Below are 13,859 nucleotides of genomic sequence, written 5' to 3'. Positions count from 1 at the left end.
CATCTTGATTCCCTAGGAGTTTATGATGATAGTGATATTTTGAGTTTATATTGTTGTAAATTAAAAAAAAATATATATTTTTAATGCTAATGTTAAGTACAATATTATTTGTCATTACAGAAGGAGAGTCAGGTTAAAGAATGACACAGAAGTTGATGAACTTAGAATTGCTGTCTTCCATAGTGATGAAGAAATATGCTGTAGAGTTGGACATTGGTTATAATATGTCTAGGCATGGAAATATTTATGTTTGGAGAAAGTGTTGCAGTGTGATGATACCAATATGGTAGTCTACCAGAAGTCGCTATGGTGGATAGGCCTTGTTATGATTTTGGAGGTCTGGACTCTTCGGTGTAATGCAAAGATGCCTAAACCTAGGACTAGAGACAGTTGTGATAAACAGAGAAAAGTTCTCATGGGATCTTATGGAATGATAACTGATGGAAGTAAGGAATACCCTGAGGATTCACATTGTGAATGGCTTATTAAAGGTATCTGTTGTTTAATTCACTGTAATAATTTCATTTCAAATAAAATATATTTGGATTGGGTGCAAGTTACTCCTGAATGGTTGATCTCTTTCTAAGTGCTCTAATGTTCAGTGCATGTGTTATGTTCAGAAGTAGATGTTAGTTACTTATTAAAAAATCAAAAAAAAAAACTAAGAATTCTTTCTCTGTATTTTTAGTAATTTATGGAGCAAAATATTCATTTTCATAAAAGCTAGCTTAATAAAGAGCACCTCTTTCCATTAGCAAAACAATTCTCATCGTTTTTAAATATCATTAAATAATAATATTATTATTTTCTCGGGCATCTCCATGGGATTGACTCACTGTGGATGGTCTGTACTAACCATTATTCACACAGTAATTATCACACTCTTCCTTGAAATCACTCCCCAGTGAAGAACTCGCTGGCATCTCTGTCAACCTATTCTCCACCCTCTTTAGCTAAAAGTCAAGTCCTCACACTTGCTAATCACACTGTTTTCTGTAGTTTGATCCCTTGTTCTCTCACTTCCTGCCATATATATATATATATGAAAAAAGTTGTATGTCTGTTAGTCTTTAAAACGCCTTCAATAACTGACATGTTTTTCTTTTCCCTTATCAACTTGCCTTTATAGCCCTCCCAAACATCATCAGTTGTCCTCATAGAAGAACATGTATACTTCTATCTCAGTCTGTCACTTGCCTCTGGATCTTCTCTGCCATCTTGTCATTTACAAGGGATCCAGCTGTCTCGATCCATGTACAGTAATTCAGATGTGGCCATAATAAACTTTTATAACAAGGAATAATAACCCTGCTTGCTAGTGTGCTCTTCAGCATCTAAGTAACCTGACAAGTTGTTTTAGCTGTTCTCGCAATCTCTTTAATTTACTTTCCACAATCACTACGAAATCCCTGACCTCATCAATTGCTCATAGTCTATTTACATCGATATAGTAAGCATTTTGTGAATCGCTTTGTCAAAGTGCATTACCCAAACACTTTGCTACATTAAACCAATAGCTGTTTTATCCTTTACCTATACTACCAGCCTATTTAAGCCATCCTGCAGTATTTCTGTATCTTTATTTGACAGCCACTCTTCTCAGTTTCATATCATCATCAGCAGACAGCTAGATATTTCCCCTTAAATCAGTTCCTTTATCACTGATATGCAAATTAAATAGCAGCAGCAGCCCAAGTATGGAGCCCTGTGGTATACCAGTAGCCACTCTTCTCCTGGATTCAGAACCCTGATATACTACAGTACTTTACCATTTATCTGACCTTAAAAACAACAATCTTTCATTTAACTGACCCTTGCATGCCAATTGTACTTCAATTATCTGATCCATCAGTTATAAGAACTTACCATTCTGATAATTGAAGGATTAAAGAAATGGTGATATTAAATAAAAAGAGTCTTGGGTATTTTCCATAACCCACCCTCTTATCCATATCATCTGTTTGTATCCAATTCCATTTGCTCCAGTGTTCAATTTCTATGTAGTATCCTGTTGAATGCCTTTGCAAAGTTCAATAGTATCATGTAGCCATTTTCTTCATCCAATTCATTTATCACTTTATAAAAAATTGAGCACATTACTTAAACTTAACACCATGCTGTCTCTATAGAGTATAATTTTTCTAATCCAATCCTGAATTCTGGTTTTTATCAACTTTTCCAGTACCTTAAACACTACTCTTGAGGTACTGACTGGGCAGTGGAACTATTTTATCCTCCCTTTGTACCTTCCCAGAGCTGAAATAAACAGCTTGGCCAGAAAAGCTAATCCCATGGCTGTATTCATGTGAAAGTTAATATCCCATCAGTCAACATGATATTACAACATTATATGATTACATTTTACCCTTGTAAAGTGATCACTCAATAACTCAACTGTTTTTGTCTGCTTCTGCTACTTCCCTATGAACAGCATATGTTAAAGTTATTCTTACATAGTTGTTCTTTCTTTTGTTCACCACATAGTGAAAGAATTCTTCGAGATTTTTTGTGACCTATTCAGCTGCCTCTCTCACAAGCTTTGCCATCCTTAACATACTCTAGAGGTGTAGGAATATGACATTGGTGCAGTTGCCAAGGGTATTGGTGATAGGATGTTTTACTCCTTATCAGAATTGTCACTCTAAAGGAAAAAAACAAAACAAAACACATAGCTTAAAATTTGCGAACAGAGCCAAAAACTGAGCTACACTACTGCTTTACTAGTCACTCTTCTTGCCTCTATCTTACACTGCTCATGAGCTTGTCGATCACCTTTCTCCTTATATAACATCACATCTTTTCTCTTTTTGCAGCTTCTTCCAGTTGTTGCTATTCATCCTTCTCTTACTTCATTTATCCTCCTGACTAGGTATATAATTCGAAACTGCTTACTTCAGGCAGCGCTTGACTATCTTCCATGCACTGCTGACATCTTTCCCCCTCCAGATCATTATGCTGTGGTTGCTCCAAGCCGGCCCTCAGGTGATCATAATCACTTGCTTTGTAATTCCACATCCCCTTCGTAACTGAAGAATCCACATCTTTGAGATCAATACCACATAATCAATCTCCCTCAATCAGAAGTAATAGTACTAATTTAGTTATTGCCAAGTTCTGTGAGGCTGTCACTGGATCTAGTATTTTCACATCTCAGGTCTCCTCCGTTACATGCTATCTGAAGTAATTATCTCTTATAAGCTGTATAAATTCTATTTCCTTTCCTTTCTGTGACAAGTCTTCCCTCCATACTTGAAATATTCAATAATAACAATAATAGTCTGTCTGCACTTCTGCTAATTTGCTAATGCATGCTATCTGCATTTTTCCTTGCATTTCCCTGACTATAACAGTAATTGGCTATATATATATATATTTCACCCATGTTCCTGCTGAACTGCTCTTTTTGCCTTCAGACAAGTTGAAGGCAAAAAAAAAAAAAAAAAAAAGAGCAGTTCAGCAAACCCTCTCTCAATTTCATTCCCTTCATACTCTGAAAATACTATACTCATTGCATTTTATTAAATACCCTCAGACTACCATATTTTTCAATATATGAACTATATCATCTTCCTTTAATCAATGCTCACTAAGCTTAACATACTATTTGGCTAAGTTGAGCTAATCAAATCTTAACAAATCTATGTATACTAATGCAGAAGCAACTGAACAAATCTTAACTGCTTTGTTCCGTTGCTTCTGCATTAGTATACATTAACTGCAGTATTCCCTTTGCCCTGCAATCTCACAACTTGTGTTGTCTCTCCCACTAAATATTAATTACAAATGCAAAAATTAATTACAAAAAATTAGATTTTTTTAAATATAAAAACCACAAAGTATGCTCTTAGAGGATCTTTCAGTTTTTTTTGCAGAACGAGAATCGCTTGAAGAGTAAAATGAAATGCTAAGTGACAAGCAAATAAAACTTAGTCATTTAAAATCATTTGTCAGCATGTAAAAAAGTATTATTATTATTATTACATGACAACTTCAGGGAGTTCAAAGACTCATTGAGGGAGGGAACCTACTCTACAACTCTGTTTCCACCACTCAATACTGTTTTCACAATCACAAACATCTATGCCCACGATGGGATTCAAACCCACAGCCTTTTGGTTGGAGAGTGGATATGATAACCACTAGGCCAACCATGCTAGCAGTTAGGGGTAAAAAGGTAATCTCCTCAAAAAGCTTTGTCTTTTATGTGTTGAAGTCACATAAAAATAGTTTTTAGAATATGAAGAAATGTGCGGAAAAACATTAATGAAAAAATTACTCTGCTGTATAAAGCTTAGCTTTTCATCCTTAGCATAAGAAATATTGAGCTACACACATTAAAAATACTTGTAAAGAGAATCTAAGTGTTATTTTAGTGTTTGAAGGAATCAAGGTTTTCCTTCATGGTGGTTATACTAAAGAAAACAAGAAAATAGTGTACTGGCCACACCTAATCAAAATGAGTGAGAAATAAGAGATTTTTCAATAGTGATAAAGTATTTTTGTTATAAAATTAACAGCATTTTATTTTTCAGTATTGTTTATTTTAGAATAGATTACAAAATTTGAATGAGTTAAAGGAAATTCTTCTCTTCTAATGTCTAAAGTATATAGTTTAGTACAACAGGCCTAAGATTAAGATATTTGTTTGTATCCTTTCCTTCAATAATTAATGCAACGGTCATCCTTGACAGATCAATTTACATCCATCAGATGAATCAACTAGTCTCTGATAACAGCACCTATCAGCTTGTGAACTATAACCCAATGAACAGGATAAAGAAAGAAACTGTGAAATTACTTAAGTCTTGTCACTTCATGGCCCTCAGACACTATTAAAAAAACTGATACCCCATTATGCCCATTCTCCCAGAATATATGGTTTTCCCAAGGTACATAAACATAACGTCCTGCTTCAGCCGATAATTGAGGGAATAGACAGCCCTAATTATCACCTAGCCAAGAAATTAGCGTCAACACTCAAGGAGTTGCTAGGTCATTCCCCCTCCTATATAAAGAACACACAACAGTTCATAAACAAAATTAAAAACATGACACTCGGCAAAGATGATTTATTAGTCAGTTTTGACGTTTCTGCCCTTTTCACAAGTGTCCCAATCAGTGACACAATTCTTTTATGAAGAACTTATAAAGTTCTTCATAAAACTTCATCAAAATATAATATAGATTACAGTAAAATCACAGCTATCCCATACATTAAAAGGTTATCAGAAAAAATTAATAGAATCCTACACCATTGTAATCTTAATGACACTTTTAAACACTTTTAATGACACCTTTAAAATTAAAAAACATATTCAAATTTTTTAAGGATCCTCTTCCCCCATTTCCACATCCTGGAGTTTATTGCATGTATTACACCTGTAACTTACCTTATATTGGGGAAACTGGGCATACAATCCCTATCCATAAAAAAGAGCACAAACAATGCATTAAATTTAACAATTTTGGTGAAGCAGGCTTCTCAGATCACGGCCTTAACACCCTACACCAAATTGATTGGAAAAGTACCTGCTCGTTACATCATACAAAAACCTGGTATGAATGGAAATTTAAAGAAGTCTGCGAAATTTTGATTAACCACCCTAATCTTAACAATAATGGTGGCATAAAAATCCCAAAAATTTGGATGGCACACATTCAGCCCACTTAGTTTCCAGCAACCCTGACTTTAGGACTCTAAATAAATTTTCAGCTTTTATTGGGCACTATCCATACCAGTTGGTTGTAACTTATGTATACTTATATAAGTAATTTTGTTTTTTTATTTATTATTTTTTTCCCCTCTTTTTTGTAAACATGTTGTTCTCCAGCTTAATTTAATTTTGTAACCTAATAGATGATGATGATAATAATAGAACCCTAGCTTTGATGTAGTAAGTTTTTTTTTTCAACAGAGGTCAGGTCAATAGTTGTAACGGTTGGTCAGTAACTTTAGCATGCCATGTAGATTGTAATGCAGCTTGTTTCTTTGTATATATATGTATATACTACAGATGGATGACCTTAATGTGAAGGTTGAAATGTTGAGTGTTTATTTTGATTTATATTAAACTAAAGATTTACTTCAACATGGTAGTTGTTTCCATAATGTATCATGATGTATTAAGATATCATCATTATCATCAGCAAATTCCTGACATGTACCCTCAAGGAGTGTACAGGATATGATAGTACTACATGAAAAATTTACATCATTACTAACTTCCTATCTACAATTTTCCTCCAAATTAGTCTGTTACTTGTCAAAACTCCAACATTATCAGATCTTATATTTCTATTGTCTAAGGCACTTATACCATATCAATCCACCTATCTTGGTCTTCCTCTGGGTCATTTTGCTGCCAACCTGGCAGAGAACACTTGTTTTGTTTTGCTAATCTTTCCTCTCCCATTCTGTTTAAGTGACCATACCACTTGAGATTAGCTCTGCTAACGCATTCCTGGATGCTGACAATGTCTAATTCTTTCCTAATATCCACGTTTTTAATATGATATTGCCAGTGATGCCATCTGTTCACGTCTCTAATCTTTCTCAGGACTCTCATATCTGCGGTCTCTAGACTTTGGTCAAGTGTTTTACTTCAGACCCAGCTCTCAGATCCATAAGTTAAAACTGGTTTGAACATTGTCTTGTATACGGCTAATTTAGGTTCCGATTAATTTCTCTCTTATTTCATATGAATTTATTCAACTGACTTCCTACCATACCAGCTTTGTTGATTCTGTTGTCTATTTCCATATTTAATTTACCATCTTCACTAAAAATCTTGCCTAAGTAGCTGAAATGTTTTACTTGTTCTATAGGTTCTCCATTCATAATGCAGTTGATATTTTCAATGCTTCTGCTCATTTTCATTGACTTTTGTCTTGTTATTGCTGACCTTCATACCATATCTATTACAACAGCTATTCAATTTAGTCAGAGAATCTTGCAGACTTGTAGCAGATTTATTTAGAAGTATAACATCATCTGCATAAAGCAAAGAGCTGACATTAACATCTCCAATTTTGATATCATGTTTAATACCACTTTCCTTCATAATGTGATCCATATAGATAATGAATAACAGAGGGGATAATGTACATCCTTGTCTCATACCAGATTTAACATTAAACCATCTTCCTGTACTTCCTTCAATTCTAACTGCTGACTTACAACTCAAATAAAAACTAAGTATTGCTTCATATAATGCCCCATTGACACCATATAACTGTAGCGTATTGAATAGCTTCTCTCTTAGCACCTTGTCATATGCCTTTTCCAGATCGACAAAACTTAAATACAGATCATTGTTATATTCCCATGCTTTCTCAACTATTTGTCGTAAAGTGAAGATCTGATCCTGACAGCCTCTATTTAGCCTGAATCCAGCTTGTTCTTGACCAAGCTTTTCTTCCACAATTCTTCTCAACCATTTCTCAAGTATACTGGTATAAATCTTGCCAGGAACAATCAATAGGGAAATACTTCTGTAATTCTCACATTCCGTTTTATTTCCCTTTTTATATATGGGTACTATTAGAGCTCTACTCCAATCATCAGGAATTCGTCCCTTTGTCCAGGTCTTTTGAACAATGCAGTGCAGCCACTGTAAGACTTTTATACCACCATACTTCAGCATTTCTGGTTGAATATCATCTACTCCTGCTGCCTTTTCACATTTGAAGCATATGAATGGCTTTTTCTATTTCAAGTATGGATATGTATTCCTGACTGTATGCCTGTTGAGTGTTTTTTACCACTGTGCTATCACTGCTTTTTAATTTAAAATAAATCATTATTTATAAACATGAAAATTGTATGAGATGTAGATTGGACTCCATTCTGGACTATTTGTACAGACAATTGTAGGTGCCATGGCTTGAAAAAGCTATAAGGAAAGAATGTTGAACTAAGTGGTGGGTTAAGATGGATGTGTAGGGATATAAAGCAAGAGCTACAAAGAAAGAAAAAATTTTTTATATAAGAAAAAGGTGATCAGCATACTCATAAGCAAGAAGGTTGACTATTATGGTAAGAAAAGCCAAATCAGATTATGAAAGAAAATTAGCTAAGTAGGTCCTAGTAAATCAAAAGAGTTTTTATTATTATTATTATTATTATGTAAGTTAGAGGAAGAATGACTATAGAATAGTGATTTTAATCACTGCTGATTGTACAAACGTAACAGAAAAGAAAAAGAAAAAAGTTCAGTTGCTGAGTGATCACTGTGCAAGGTGTATTATCTAAGTGGAGATTTTGCAGTTGCTAATGTCAAAATTGAGTTGATGATCAGGAGGTTTTCAGCATATTGAAAAATATCAGTTTAAATACAGCAGTGAAACTGGCTATGTCGGGCTATGAGTTGCATGAATATGCAGTGAAATTGGCAGTGCTACTGATGTTAAGTCTTGGCTCTGGAAAGGTTCCAAGGATGTGGAAAGAGGGTAAGAGTTCCATTACGTAAAGGTGGGTACAAGACAAAAATAGCAAATTACAAACTAATTAATATCTCAGGTGTGGTAGTTAAAGTATTGGGAAAATTGGATTAAAGGTAAAATCCAGTAGTGGGTGGATAGGAGTACAGTAATCTATGGTGGGCAGCATGCCTAGGTCCTACCTTCGTAATTTACTTACGTTTTATAATGGTGACAGCAGAATTAGATAAGGGAGATGGCTACAACATGATACTGCTGGCATTTGACAAAATGCCACATGGATAACTATTACAAAAGTTGAAGCAAATGGTCATGGATATGAAACTGGTATCATGGATGGGGAGGGGGGGGGTAGCTGACAACAGACACCAGAAAGTAGTATATTTTGGAGTGGAATCTAGGAGAATGAAGTAACTAGAGGAGTACCCTTCTAGGGCTACCTCTTTAATTGTATATCAATGATATAATGAAAGATTTAGTGGGGGACAATATTTAGTTTTTTTTCCTGATGATGCAAATCTGGGCAGGGCAATAGTTGATAAAGGAGATGTAGATATCCTGCAGGATGATTTAAATAAATTGGCATTGTGGATAAAGTATAATAATTGTCAATTTAATGTTGTAAAATGTAAGATTGTGCACTTTGAGTTGAAAAGGTTACATACTGTGTATCACATTGATAGCACTGGATTGCAGGAAATTGATGAGACTAGGGAGTTGCAGATAATGGTGGACAGAGTTGAAGTTCAGGTGCATATTGCAGAAGTTGGTAAAATAGCTCAAAAGATTATTTGGATATTGAAAAACATGCTAACAAGTAAAGATAGGGAAATTATTCTCTCTCTTTATAAGGCTATGATTCAGCTGTATTGACCACTGTGAGCATATGTGGTCATCTGTGTTTCTTCGGGATCATTAGGTGCTAGAGAGGATTCAAAGATAAGTGACTAAGCTGGTGACTGGTCTGTAGAATGTCCCTATGAGGATAGGTTGAAGGTGTGTGGGATGAACAGTTTAATTGATAGGCAGAAAAGAGAGGACATGATAGAAACTTAAAAGCTATTGGAGGGGTTGTGTAAGATTGATACAAAAGAAATTTTTAAATATATAACAAATAAAGAGAGAGAGAGAGAAGAGCACCTTGGAAGTTGTGCATGAGCGTGGTTAGTAAGATTGTACAGACTAGATTTTTTTTGCTTGAGGAGTGGTGAGCGAGTGGAAAGGATTGCCAGAATTAGTTTATGAGTGCCCTGACAGTGAGTGAATTTAAGGAGAGGTATGATAGGTATTGTTTATAAAGGTTAGTGTGGGTCTCCCACAATGAGTCTTCTGACTCCATGGAGATACTTGTATAATAATAATAAATGAATTAGAATAAACAATTCGATTACCATTATGTGACTTATGTTGGTTTTCAGAGCAGCAAAAATGTACAGCATTTCTCTCAACTAAGATACATAATGAAATGATCCACAAATAACATCACTTGCTTGGAGCTGAAGTCATATACAGTTGCTCCTACTTCACCTTCACGTGAAGCAGCCTACCTGAACTCCTTTTCTGTTGATGAAAAGAGGTATTCTGATTTAGATTCTTAGATTTTTGTTATTAATGGAGGGGAAAAAATATTTTTTCCCCTTTTCCTCTGCATTAGTTAGTGCATATCCATTTATGATTGTCACTTTATGGAATTGTGAGTTAAATCTTGCTCTTATGCATCTTGCTGTAATTGGTTCCCATTCTGTCATTCCCAATATTTAAATTTTTTAGTCTTTCATTTCCTTAGCTATATTGGCTACTTTTGATGTTTTGTACATTGTTCTTACTCACAACGTTCAGTTTTTTTTTTTTTTTTTTTTTTTTTTTTTTTTTTTTTAGGCTACAAATAATTTTTGTCTCTTGGTTTTTGAGTCTTGTCCAAATTTGCTGTTCTATTCCTCAATTCCATAGTTTCTCCATGAGGACTTTCACTAATGGATGTCGTATTCAACAGTGTCTCTTTATTTAAGGTTATTTTTTGGTCAGATTTTTCTGTTGTCCTGGTTTCCATAGCAAAGCACTTTTTACAAGAATAGGTTGCTATCCCTTTGCTCAATTTGCACCTATTTATCCGAGCTTGGGACCAGCATGATGAAGCATAGCTACGTCATAGCTGCTTTAAATTAAATTATACTTCCGAAGAAATTATATTCTTGTTTATTCCTTTACACAAGCGTAAACAAACACATTTGCACATAAAGTATCTTCATAACTAGGTTACCGGTATATAGAGGCTGTTGACTTCACATCAGTTATTTTAGTATCTCATAGAAACTACAAAGCTGGAAATTATGATCAACTTAGGAGAATACTATCTTTGGTTCCGTGGTATCAATTACTGAATGGGAAAAATGTCAGTAATGCATGGGAATCTTTGAAAAAGTGCTTAAATGAGGTGGTATCTGAATATATCCCTAGTGTTCAAAGAATAAATAGGTTGGGAGTGAAATGGATGTGCAACCTTATTAAGCAAGAGATCCACAAGAAGAAGATGGAAAGAATATTGTGAGAATAAGAGGAGTTATGAAATATTTAAAGCTCAGGCCAGAAAAGTAACAAGTTGTGTGGAAAGATAAATTGGAGTATGAAAAGAAATTGGCCATGTAAACTAAAGGCAATCCAAAAGAATTTTATCGTTATGCCGCAAGCAAAAGAAAGAATGAATGTGGAAGAATAACTTTATTGAATGCAGATGGTACATGAGTGTCGAAAGCTAAGGAGATTGTTCAGTTAATGAGTACTCACTTTGCTAAGATATATCAACCAGGTGTATGTAGTATGGTGCACAGTGCTACTGTTACGTTGGATGAAGAGTTAGAGGTTCATGAAAATGAGTTTGAAGAGCTTTTGCATAACCTGGATAAGAATTTATCAATAGGGACAGATGGAATATCATCCCATTTGGTAAAGGAATGTTCAGCCGAAATGGCTATGCCTTTCACATGTTTATATAACTTGAGTCTCAGCTCAGGAATGATACCACAGGAAATGGAAGGAATGTATGATAGTTCCATTGTACAAGGGTGGTGCAAAAACTGAAGTGTCTAACTACCAACCCATCAGTATCTCTGGTGTGATAGTGAAGATTTTAGAGAAGTTGGTAAGAACTTGCATACAGAAATGGGCAGACAAATCAAGCTATACTCTGCAAGGAGCAGTATGGGTTTACTAAAGGAAAGTCATGTTTTGTCAATTTGCTCATATTTTATAACAATGTCACATCCCAGATGGATAAAGGAAATGGATACACAATAATAATATTGGATTTTTCTAAGGCATTTGATAGGATACCACAAAAGGCTGTTGCATAAACTGGAGAATATGGGATTGGAATGTAAACTCTTGACTTGGATCAGGTTATGGTTGACAGACAGATATCAAAAAGTGGTTTACAGTGGGTATGAATCTGCCAGATTTAAGGTGACCAGTGGTGTTGTACCCCAGGGTTCAGTCCTTGGGCCATTATTGTTCAATCTATACATTAATGACATCAGGCAGGGTCTAACATCAGATTTGCAATTGTTTGCAGATGATGCGAAGATAGGAAGGGAAATCAGGGATGCTACTGATATTCAGCACTTACAAAATGATTTGAATAGGCTGGAAATTTGGGCAAACGAAAATGGCTGTCAGTTTAATGTTAGTAAGTGCAAAATGATGCACTTTGGCATGATGAGATTTCCAGCTGCATATTATATTAGCAGGGATATGCCACAAGAAACTGAGGAGGAAAGGGATCTTGGCATATTGGTAGATAGGAATTTGAAGTTCGAAAGTCAAGCAAAAGTTGCAAATACAAATCAGGATAATTGCGATGTTGAAGCGAACCTTGACATGTAAGGATAAGGAAGTCATTTTGCCTCTTTATAAGGCTTTGATAAGACCACACCTGGATTATTGTATGCAGATTTGGTCTTCCAGATTCCAAGGGGATAAAGAAGCTGTGGAAAGGGTGCAAAGAAGAGTTACAAAAATTATATCCAGATTATGGGATTTAGATTGTGAGGACAGATTGCGAGTATGTGGATTACAGACTCTGGTTAACAGGAGAAAGAGGGGGTGATATGATAAAGGTCTATAAATTTTTGAATGGGTGTTACAGGATATCATCTGATGAAATTTTTCGTTATATGAAGGTGGGGTGAGAATACAGAGGTATCCATGGAAGTTAAGGGTTGGGTTTTTCTCTCACAGAGCAGTGCAGTGAGTGGAATAGTTTGCCTTTAGGGGTAGTGAGTGCATCTAAGGGAAGGTATGACTTGGTTTGGGTGATTTATATCCTCTCTCAATGAGTCGTTGACTCCCTGGTGGTCTCAGATAATAATAATAATAATAATAATAATGCAAAGCACACTTCATTTTGGATGTGTGTATTGCTGTACATTATGGGGTCACTACTCAGACCACTTAGTTTCAACCCTCTTTGTAAGCAATGGGTTTTTTTCCAAAAACTAAGTGATTCTTCAGATTTCCTCTAACCTCAGTGAATGACTTGAAGGATCCTTTTAACTCATCAACACTTGAATACTCCAAGACACCCGATGGTAGTTCCACTATGTGATTGGCAAAAACTTATCATTAAGCAAACCCCTGCTCATTTCCTAGGATAGACACCCACCAGATGGCTCTGATCTGAATTTCATCAGTAGAAGCTGTGCCATAGTCATGCCTCCATTGGAATGCAGTGATCAAGACCAGATCACTGGGAGCCAGACCTAGGAAGATGCCAAAGTGATAACCGTTCTGGCATGATGGATCGACTGGACCTGTGGTCCCTTATTTCTTTATCGAATTGTCAAAAAATTGTTGGATTAGATTTAGTTCTTTAGTGACTTTTTGCAGTCTTGTTAGTATTAGTATAACCCTCCCAGGTATTTTTCCTAGGTAGTAAATTCTGGAGGGAATTGTACTGCTTTTCCTGGTTTTGGATTTAAGATTACATCAGTAACCTTCTTTTGTGCTGCGAATTAGTAATATCTTAATATTGCACTTTCGTTATGATTTTGTATACCTCAGTGGGAGATGTCAGTTGGATGGGGTTTTTAATCTGTGCATTTTAGTGTACCTGGATGTGTACTTTACTGATGAAATCTAGATCAGTACGGGTGTAGTTTGGATTACACTGTTTCTCTAGGATGTCAGCAGAAGTTACAACTTTGTTTGCATCACGGTAAACCAGACCATGTTCACCATGGATCGGTAGGAGAGATTTATGATCTGTGCATAGTTTTGGCTATTTTCAGGAACATCTGTTCTTCTTTGTTTAAGGACTGAATTTTACTCTCCCATTGTTGATTTCAAAATTCATTTGTAGTGTTTATCGAACATAGCCCTGTTGAGTGCTTGTCGGTGTACTGGGGCAAGTGTTCTGTGGTATTGGC

The 13,859-nt window shown here is 35.4% G+C and overlaps 1 protein-coding gene across 1 annotated transcript in view; it reads left to right on the top strand.

The window, feature by feature from the left end:
- The window catches only part of Megf8 (multiple EGF like domains 8), a 752,012-nt gene that overhangs the window by 33,861 nt on the left and 704,292 nt on the right, over positions 1-13,859 (top strand). The window contains exon 2 of the mRNA XM_090404705.1: positions 121-491. Coding sequence (XP_090260831.1) covers positions 365-491 — 127 coding nt within the window. The 5' untranslated portion in view covers positions 121-364. The remainder of the gene's footprint in view (positions 1-120; positions 492-13,859) is intronic.

This window comes from Typopeltis vanoorti, chromosome 1 (genome assembly GCF_054136105.1).
Source record: "Typopeltis vanoorti isolate ZY-2024b chromosome 1, IOZ_Tvanoo_1.0, whole genome shotgun sequence".
In the NCBI taxonomy this organism is placed as follows: Eukaryota; Metazoa; Arthropoda; class Arachnida; order Uropygi; family Thelyphonidae; genus Typopeltis; species Typopeltis vanoorti.
The sequence above is the reverse complement of the archived record's forward strand: the minus strand, read 5'-3'. Positions and strand labels throughout refer to the sequence as shown.